The sequence below is a fragment of the Syngnathus typhle genome, linkage group LG6 (assembly GCF_033458585.1).
Source record: "Syngnathus typhle isolate RoL2023-S1 ecotype Sweden linkage group LG6, RoL_Styp_1.0, whole genome shotgun sequence".
Classification (NCBI taxonomy): domain Eukaryota; kingdom Metazoa; phylum Chordata; class Actinopteri; order Syngnathiformes; family Syngnathidae; genus Syngnathus; species Syngnathus typhle.
In genome coordinates, this window is record NC_083743.1 from 14,877,862 (window position 1) to 14,888,381 (window position 10,520).

The 10,520-nt window shown below is 45.6% G+C and overlaps 1 protein-coding gene across 1 annotated transcript; it reads left to right on the top strand.

The window, feature by feature from the left end:
* The first annotated feature begins 7,276 nt into the window (after window positions 1-7,276).
* On the top strand, window positions 7,277-9,321 carry LOC133155747 (cartilage intermediate layer protein 2-like). Its single transcript, XM_061281275.1, has 8 exons — window positions 7,277-7,319; window positions 7,556-7,629; window positions 7,822-7,852; window positions 7,960-7,986; window positions 8,269-8,452; window positions 8,545-8,657; window positions 8,769-8,940; window positions 9,137-9,321. The coding sequence occupies exons 2-8, from the start codon at window positions 7,603-7,605 to the stop codon at window positions 9,249-9,251; spliced, it is 669 nt and encodes a 222-aa protein (XP_061137259.1). The 5' UTR covers window positions 7,277-7,319; window positions 7,556-7,602; the 3' UTR covers window positions 9,252-9,321.
* The last annotated feature ends 1,199 nt before the right edge of the window (window positions 9,322-10,520 follow it).

The following is a 10,520-nucleotide window of genomic DNA, read 5'->3' on the forward strand; positions in this document are numbered from 1 at the left end:
CACCTGTCTACCCGGTTTACTCACTTAGGGAACGCTACAGTTTGGCCCTTATTGTATGTCTTTGCAGCCAGTAACGTTTCTTCATTCTTCTTTACGATTCTTTTGTGAGGGAAAAGAAACAAAACCCTTTCACACACTTTTTATACAGGCTCTAACGCCTAAGAAGGGAAATACCTTAGATCTGGTCTTATGCCGAGGATTGGCATAGTCAAATATAACAGTACTGCCATACACTACAGTTATGTCAGATCACTAATAAAATTTGAAATTCTAGCTCTCTGTCAAAGACAGGAGCGCAATCAAATTATAGCAGCTATAATATTAACTCCGTAACTGTGACTGGGCTCTCTGAGTTACTGCCGGCGCCAACCACCATAAAACCTGCATATATGGGCTCTATTGATAATCTTACATATGAATTCAAAGCAACACTGTTAAATACCATCGACTCTTTAGCGCCACTACGTCTGAAAACCCGCTGTTGAAAGCCCACTTCGTGGCTGATGGATGAAACATACACTTAAGCGATTATGTAGAAAGCTTGAGCGCAAATGGCATTGAACCAAATTTGAGGTTTTCCATCAGGCATGCGTGACAGCCTCCTGAAATACAAAGATTCGCGTATTTTAGCAAAAGTAAAAATGTTTTGGGATAAAATATCAATCTTAATAAAAACAATCCTAAATACTTATTTGACACGGTGGAAAAGCTAACTCTTCACCAGCCGACCTCCAATAGTTCCTTCCACTCAGACGACAAGCTTGTGAAATATTTCGGCTGGACACCCTACGAAGCAAACTCATGTCGGCCGCTTGTATCTCGTTCTTTCGGTCACAACCCATAGGTCGTGACTATAGGTGAGGGTAGGAGCGCAGATCGACCGGTAAATTAAAAGTTTTGCTTTGTGGCTGAGCTCTCTTTTCACCACGACGGACCGGTACAGAGTCCACATTACAGTCGACGCTGCTCCGATCCGCCTGTCGATCTCACGCTCCATCCTACCCTTGCTCATGAACAAGACCCCAAGATACTTGAACTCCTGAGACAGGATCTCATCCCCAATTCGGAGAGGGCATTCCACCCTTTTCCGACCGAGGACCATGGACTCGGATTTGGAGGCGCGGCCCCTCATCCCGATCGCTTCACACTCGGCTACGAACCACTGAGAGCTGTATATTACGACTTGAAGAAGCCAACAGCATCACGTCGTCTGCAAAAAGCTGCGCCGAAAAATTCTGTCCATAAAAGTTATGAACAGAATCGGTGACAAAGGGCAGCCTTGGCGGAGTCCAACCCTCACTGGGAACGAATCCGAGTTACTGCTGTAAATGCGGACCATCAATTATTATTATTATTATTATTATTATTATTATTATTATTATTATTATTATTATTATTATTATTATTATTATTATTATTATTATTACCGTTTTAGCCCGAATATAATATTTTTTAACATATTTTTTGCATTGAAATAAGTCAAGCAATCAAAACTGAACCACGTCTTCCCTCCTGTGTTCTGACCGACACCCGGGGGTGAAAAGCGCGTTATCATCCGAGCCAACCCCCTTAACACTCCTCAGTTTGCATTATTTTATTGCAATGTTTTTCCTTATTCAGATTTGTTTCAAGACTACAGTTAGACTTCACTTTGATGGTTAATGCAGTTATTGCAATTGTGTTGTTTTATCACAGTATATTGGTTCAAAAACAAGAAGCCATTCATTTACAAATGTGATTGCACTTTCGTTTTACATATTTAAATGTTCAGATGTTAAGATGTGATAGACCGTTTTTGCATGATTTGAATGAGGCAAAATAATATGCTTTTTCGCTCGAATATATTGTTATAATCATTTGTTTCAGATGTAATTATTTTCTGTATAAAAATTCAATTTGGTGATCAAAAAGTCTTTTTTCAAACTTGAGTCTTGAAAAAGAGGGGGTCGTCTTGTTATCGGGGTCATCTTATATATACGGTAATAACTGACCTCACTGACGATGACAGTATGGTACTAAGAAGTTGTATTGACTGTGGAGAGTACACATAAAAAAAGGGCTAAACTGGAATGTTCCCATCCATCCATCCATCCATCTTCTTCCGCTTATCCGTGGTCGGGTCGCGGGGGGCAGCAGCTTCAGGAGGGACTCCCAGACTTCCCTCTCCCCAGCCACTTCATCTAGCTCATCCCGGGGGATCCCAAGGCGTTCCCAGGCCAGCTGAGAGACATCCTGGGTCGTCCCCGGGGTCTCCTCCCGGTGGGACATGCCCGGAACACCTCCCCAGGGAGACGTCCAGGAGGCATCCTGATGAGATGCCCGAGCCACCTCATCTGGCTCCTCTCAACGTGGAGGAGTAGCGACTCTACTCCGAGTCTCTCGTGACCACAGGTGAGGGTAGGAGCGTAAATCGACCGGTAAATTGAGAGCTTTGCTTTTTGGCTCAGCTCTCTCTTTACCACGACGGACCGGTACAGAGTCCGGATTACTGCAGACGCTGCACCGATCCACCTGTCGATCTCGCGCTCCATCCTCCCCTCACTCGTGAACAAGACCCCTGGAGCGGCTAGCGGCTAGCGTGCTATCGGGCGGACCGGGCCATTGTACGAGGGGGAACATCGCAAGGAGGTGGAATGCGCGTCTACATCCGTGACGAATGGTGCCGGGACTCTGTGGTGGGATGCAAGCACTGCTCGCCTCTGGCGAAGTTTGTGATCTCCAGGCTTATGGTGTCCTGAACTCTCTCCCCCGTTGTTTACTTGAATGTTACTCGTGTACTGTGTCTTTTTTTTTTTTTTTTTTTTTCGGTATGGCGCCGTAAGTGGCTGCCTCCCAGCAGTGTTCTCTCTTTTCCTCTTTATTTCTTTCTTTTCTCCTTTTTCTTTCTGTCTTTTTGTCCATTCGGCGATGCTGGTGCCTTCTACCGCACCTCGGTATCTCTTCGGACCGGATATTTTGTATTATTTTTTTTTCTTCCTGGGACTGGGATCATCGGTCGAGACCGGCGTAACTCTACGGCGGCTTCCTGCTTATCCGGGCAGTGATGACCGGGTCCCTCGCCTTGGCCTTGCAGCCGCAACCCCTGTGGGGAGTCCGCTCCCTCGTGCTCGTCGGAACCAACGACTTTCGCCATGCTAGCCCCGTGGTGACCATCTGCACGTGCACCCGACTGGGTGCCCAGGACGCTGCTCACACGTTTGCCTGCTTTGTGATGTTTTTCACCGATTCATGACCACGGTCCATTGGGCGCCGTTGAACTGGACTGCCCCTACACCTGTCTATGGACCCCGTGGAGGCTATTTAGTGTGTTTTGGGGTGTTCTCTTGTATTGAGGGGTGCTGGTTGGCCACAGTTACTTTTTTTCCTTTGTCTTTTATCTTTGTTTTGCTTTGATGGCTTTTATCTTGAGCACTTTCTGGCTTTCTTTGTGGCGCCGTTGTGTGGCAGCCTTATGAGAGCCTGTTGAGTTGCGCTCATGCCATTTGTGCGTCTTTTGTATACCCACTCTGTGGTATGAATACTGCTGGGGCCTGAATTTCCCCACCCCTGGGGATCAATAAATATTCAATCAATCAATCAATCGTCACCGTGGGATGGAGGAAACGTAATTTCGATTTCTTTGTGTGTCTTGGCATGAAGGAATTGACAATAAAGCTGACTCTGACTCTGAAGATACTTAAACTCCTCCACTTGGGGCAGGATCTCATCCCCGATCCGGAGAGGGCATTCCACCCTTTTCCGATCGAGGACCATGGACTCGGATTTGGAGGTGCTGACCCTCATCCCGACCGCTTCACACTCGGCTTCGAACCACTCCAGTGAGAGCTGGAGATCACGTCCTGAAGAAGCCAACAGCACCACGTCGTCTGCAAAAAGCAGAGATGCGATGCTGAGGTCCCCAAACCGGGCACCCTCAACGCCTCGGCTGCGCCTACAAATTCTGTCCATAAAAATTATGAACAGAATCGGCGACAAAGGGCAGCCTTGGCGGAGTCCAACCCTCACTGGGAATGAATCCGACTTACTGCCGGAAATGCGGACCAAACTCTGGCATCGGTGATACAGGGACCAAACCGCCCTTATCAGTTGGCTCGGTACCCCGTACTCCCGAAGCAACCCCGCAGAACCTCCCGAGGGACACGGTCGAACGCCTTCTCCAAGTCCACAAAACACATGTGGACTGGTTGGGCGAACTCCCATGCACCCTCGAGGATCCTGCTGTGGGTGAAGAGCTGGTCCACTGTTCCACGGCCAGGACGAAAGCCACACTGTTCCTCCTGAATCCGAGGTTGGACCTCCCGACGGACCCTCCTCTCCAGCACCCCTGAATAGACCTTACCAGGGAGGCTGTAATTCCCCTGTAATTGGAACACACCCTCCGGTCCCCCTTCTTAAAGAGAGGAACCCCCACCCCAGTCTGCCAATCCAGAGGCACTGTCCCCGATGTCCACGCGATGTTGTAGAGACGTGTCAGCCATGACAGCCCCACAACATCCAGAGCCCTTAAGAAATCCGGGCGGATCTCATCCACCCTCGGGGCCTTGCCACCGAGGAGTTTTTTAACTACCTCAGTGACTTCGACCCCAGAGATTGGAGAGTCCGCCTCAGAGTCCCCAGGCCCTGCTTCCACAATGGAAGGCGTGTAGGTGGAATTGAGGAGGTCTTCTCCCCACCGACACACGACGTCCCGAGTCGAGGTCAGCAGCACGCCATCTCCGCTGTAAACAGTGTTGACGTTGCACTGCTCCCCCCTCCTGAGACGCCGGATGGTGGACCAGAATTTCTTCGAAGCCGTCCGGAAGTCATTCTCCATGGCCTCGCCAAACTCCTCCCACGCCCGGGTTTTTTCCTCAGCAACCGCCGAAGCCGGGTTCCGCTTGGCCATCCGGGACCTGTTAGCTGCCTCCGGAGTCCCGCAGGCCTAAACGGCCCGATAGCACTCCTTCTTCAGCTTGACGGCATCCCTTACCGCCGGTGTCCACCAGCGGGTTCGGGGATTGCCGCCACGACAGGCACCAATGACCTTACGGCCACAGCTCCGGTCGGCCGCCCCAACAATGGAGGCGCGGAACAAGGTCCACTCGGACTCAATGTCCCCCGCCTCCCCCGTGACGTGGGAAAAGCTCTGCCGGAGGTGGAAGTTGAAGCTTTTCCTGACAGGGGATTCTGCCAGACGTTCCCAACAGACCCTCTCAGAGCCCCTCTCGAGAGGGCTTGTACCGGAACCCAAACTGTGCGTGGAGGCAAGTCAGAGTATATCTAATCGGAACTTTTCTGCCTCACACACCAGCTCGGGCTCATTTCCAGCCAGAGAGGTGACATTCCATGTCCCAAGAGCCAGCTTCTGCAGCTGGGGATCAGACCGCCAAAGTCCCTAACCCTAACCCTGCCTTCGGCCGCCGCCCAGCTTGCACTGCACCCGACCCCTTTGGCCCCTCCCACAGGTGGTGAGCCCATGGGAAGGGGGACCAACGTTTCCTTTTCGGGCTGTGCCCGGCCGGGCCCCATGGGCGAAGGCCCGGCCACCAGACGCTCGCCTTCGAGCCCCGCCTCCAGGCCTGGCTCCAGAGGGGGGGCCCTGGTGACCCGCGTTTCGTCATAAGGGGCTAATGTGAGCCGTGCTTTGTCTGGCCCCTCACCTAGGACCCGTTTGCTATGGGTGACCCTACCAGGGCCATGAAGCCCAAGACAACATGGCTCCTAGGATCATAGGGGCACCCAAACCCCTCCACCACGATAGGGTGACGACTCACGGAGGGGGGAATGTTCCCTAACTGAGTAAAAAAGGTAGAGTGCCGGTTCAGCCAAATAGCCCTTTTTTCCCAAACTTGCAGGCCAAGCACTGACTTGTAAAAAGTATGGTAGGATAAGTAATATCGTGCTTGAGCTAATCCTGACAGCGTCTAGGGTGCACAGGTTCAGCTGGTTCTTGCAGTCCCGTGGGCATTCAGGTCACTCATACATTAGGTGAATCCCCAGTCACTGCTCCAATGTCGCAGCCCCTCTGTTTGAGGCAGGCCAGCGTTCCTATGTCATCCCTTGGCCAGTCCAGCTTGAGTGACTGGCTGGGTTGGTCTCATACTTTGTGTCCAGGGTATTCAGGTCACACATGCATTAGGTGAATTCCCAGTCCCTGCCTAAATCCTTATAGCCCCTAGCTTGGCCAGACCAGCCGGAGTGACTGGTCAGGTCAGTGAATACCACCAGTCAAAAACTGAGTAAAGGTTCTTTCACAACTTTCCTTACATATTATAATTTTGCATTAAATTTTAGTTCAGTTGCTCGTTCCATATGTATGTACGTATGTATGTAATTATGTATGTAAGTAAGTAATCTCCCCCTGGGATATATATCTACCAACCTACTGCCCTTTTTTACTATGCCTACCTTACCATCCATCCAGCCATGCATCCATCCATCCATCCATCCATCCATCCATCCATCCATCCATCCATCCATCATCTATCCATCCATCCATCCATCCATCTTTCCATCCATCCATCCATCCATCCATCCATCCATCCATCCATCCATCCATCCAGCACCATGTGATAGAAAACAAGCCCTCGGCTGTTTGTGGTGTTTATGATTTGAAGTTGACAAAGATCAATGAGGTATTTTATCAATAATGATAATGTAAGGTTTGTCCCAGAGGCAAACAAGGATGAAAAGGAAAGTGGGAACCTTGGTTACAACTGCCCCTGTGGGTCACACCTCAGGTCACCTGAATGGCACACAGATGCCACCAAGACAAAATGTAATAGTGCAGCTCACTGCAGCACAGCATGAAGGCTCATGTGATGGAAAACAAGCCCTCGCTGCAATCACATTTTATCAATTACCATCAATCAATGTATGCATACACTTCATCTTCCTAACAAGCATCCAACACATAATATACTGATATGATTTTACATTTTACATTTTATTTTTACTGCATTTTACATTTGAAGACAATTTCAGAGTCCGACACACTTTAAAAACAGTTTGAATAAAACTGAACAGTCATTTAAAAAAGTTTTGCCACAGATGCCTGTTTAAAGTAAAATACTTTTGGAGTACAAAATAATAATAAGTAATAATAATAATTTGAAATAGTTATTTTTATAGACAATGAATTGTCAGCTCATTTGGCTATAACTACAAATTCATTTCCAACGGTGAAAGTTATTTTTTCACCAAATACCTAAAAAAAATTCCAGACATTCCCATGGTCACCTGACTCAGAAAACGCGCAAAAAAACATATATAAAGACCTAGTAAACGGCGTAAATGTATCGACCTCCACTTCTTGAACGAAAGGGACAGAGTCCACACTGGTGAGTAGTGGTGCAGGTGACAATTTTGTTTCAAACTATGGTTTAAACTACTGATTGTTTTGCTCTTAATTATGTTGCCAAAACTGTCCAAAAAAATTTGCCTAATTTTTTTTTTAAACTAGTGTAAATACGGTGTCTCGTTTTTTAATGAAGCAGTGTAAATTGGGATAAATTAATGTAAACAAATCTTTAATTCTGTTTGCTCAGTGAAGTATGTCGTGTGGTTTGTTTTCTAGAGCGGTTTACCCAGTTCTAAAGGATATCTACCTATCTTCCTGTAGAAATGACACATCCAATGATGATAAAATGGGTAATGTATGAACGTATACTTAACTCAAACGGCAACTGGAGAGCAAAAATTTCCTTGCAATGAGTTTTATCTGCCCCTCTGTCTCAACCGAACGGGAGCAAGCCGTCTCCTGTTTCCAGTTTATGTAATTTCACATTGAAACAGTGTGAGATTTGACCTGGTCCACTGTGTCTAATGCCTGTTCTCCCACAGTTGGGACTGACACTTGTGCTCCTGCATGCTGGTATGATCTTTTTAAGAAACGCAACATTGATCTTCACAATACTGCTTTGTGACATGTCATCTTAATAGATGTAAGAAAATGAACATATTTTTGGACTTATTTTCTAGGCCTTCATGTGCATGGCAGCAATGATGGTAAGCAAGCGACTCAGATTTTTTTATCCTGCATACGCTTTTTATTTTCTCCAATTTAAGTTATAACAACCATTGTGCAAGTTAAACCTGCTTAAAGTTATATAATTATCTTCATTCTGTGTAGAGTTGCTTCTTTTTATTTGCCCAAATGTGGTTTGCAGTATAATACTACAATCTTGTCATAAAAATCTAAATTGGTTCCAGTTGAGGAAAAGTCGATAAAAATGTTTGACAATTTGATGTCTGATCACTGTGACCTAAAAATATGTGCGATCCTCCAAGTCTCTGATCCAGAATGCTGGACTCCATGGTTTAACCGAGACGACGCCTCTGGTACTGGAGACTATGAAACTCTTTCGGACCTGCAAAAAGAAAATCCAGGGAAGATATGTGAACATCCAATCCAAATTGAGGTTACAACTACATCTGGAGACAGTGTTGATTCAACAGGCGATGTGATTCAAGTGTGCGTACAAGTTGAATTAGCGCTGTTGATAGAGAATGCATCCACATAGCCCTCCAGTGAAAGTGACTAATTTCTGCCGGTTGTCCCAACAGGTCTGACACAAACACTGGATTTATTTGTGAAAACGCTAACCAGACACACAATGGCAGTTGTGCAGATTACAAAATCCGTTTCATGTGCCCCCTTGAATTCTGCGGACCTGAAGGTAATCCAGTAAATGACAGTTAATTTCAGCCTGCCAGAAGCAGTTTGAGGAAAAATCTATTTTTTTAGTTTTTTTATAACAACATGTTTTTTTTGGGCTCACTCATTTCAGTGTGCAAGACCCCTTGGTATAATCAAGATTACTCCGGTGAGAGTGGAGATTATGAGATGCTTGATATGATCTCTGCTGCAAACCCAGGTGAAATTTGCGATCTTCCACTTGGCATTGAGGTCCAAACTGTAGATGGAAAGCCTTACACGTCAACAGGGGAGACCATTGCCGTGTAAGTACTAGATCCACTGCACATACATACATTTATGTAGGTAAGTGACATCTTCTTGTCACATTGCATCCACAAACAAGACATCTGAACTGAAATGACATTTAAGGCCAATTGACAGTCATCACTGTCACAGTTTGATTGATGTGGCTCCTTTTATTGCTGATTTCCGTTGTACTAAATTCTTTCATCTCTGCAGAATGGATACCGAGACTGGGTTCATCTGTAAAAATGATGACCAGAAGGATGGAGGCTGCTCCGATTATAAAGTTCGTTTCATATGTCCCCTTGATTTCTGCAAAACAAAGGAGTAATCATGTGAAATTAAACAACCCTTGATTTCTGCAAAACAAAGGCGTAATCATGTGAAATAAAAACATTTTCAAGCAATCAAAAGTTATTCATTCATTTATTCTGGAAAGCCAATTGCGATTTTCACTGCGTGGTTGCAGACAAAACTAAAGCAAAGAGCAAATGAGCAAATCCATGTAATGTAAAAGTACTAGTTACATATTTACATAAATTACATTTTCATAGTGCATAGTGAAACAAAATGTTCATAAGAAGAAAAACTGTATCCCACAATACCATTACCTTTTCAGAATAATAAAATAACGTAGGTGGGTTTTATTTGCACAAATTTGACAAAATCAAAACGAATCAATATTGTTACGAAAGGCAAAGAACACACAGACTTGATTACAGCTGCAATCTTATTAGGCCGACTGATTAAAGTCTTGTTTATTTCAAGTACCGTAATTTTCGGACTATAAGTCGCACCGGAGTATAAATCGCACCACCCATAAAATGGCCCAAAAAGTGAAAAAAACATATATATATGTATATAAATCGCTCCTCAGTATAAGTCGCCCCCCCCACCCAAACTATGAAAAAAAACACGATTTATAGTCCGAAAATTACGGTAATAATGATAATGTATGCGGCAGATTAGTGCACTGTTGCACTGGCACATTTAACTCACAGAGCAGAGGTGGAAAGAGTGATTTTGACTCCAGCTTCTTGTGTGAATTTTGCATATTTGCCTTTTGGTTATCTCTTGATACTCCGGCTTCCTCCCACATTCCAAAATCATGCATGATGGGCCAATTTACCACCTTAATTTTTTTGTAGGTGTTACTGTGACAGTTTAGGCTTCAGAGTGCACACCACCTAACCCGCCCATGGACCTCCGTGAAAGGCTCCAGCACACCCTTGAACCCTCATGAGGACAATATTTTTAGAAGATGAATGGATAAATGATCAATTTGACCCCAAGTCAAATGGGATCAAACTAACAGTGGCATGAATTATTTGATTCTAAATCATTATGATGAAGTGCATCCATCTTGGGGCAGCAGGGTGGGGCACACCCTGGAGTGGTTTTCATCCAATTGCTGGGAAGACAAACGACAATTCACATGCCAGAAGAATCAAATAGATTTTACAGAATGTCGTAAAAGTTAAGCCATTGTTAATACTATTACTACTACTACTACTACTAATACCAATAATAATAATAATAATAATAATGGCGGCTCGGTGGAACACTGGTTAGCACGTCCGCTTCACAGTTAGGAGGGCAC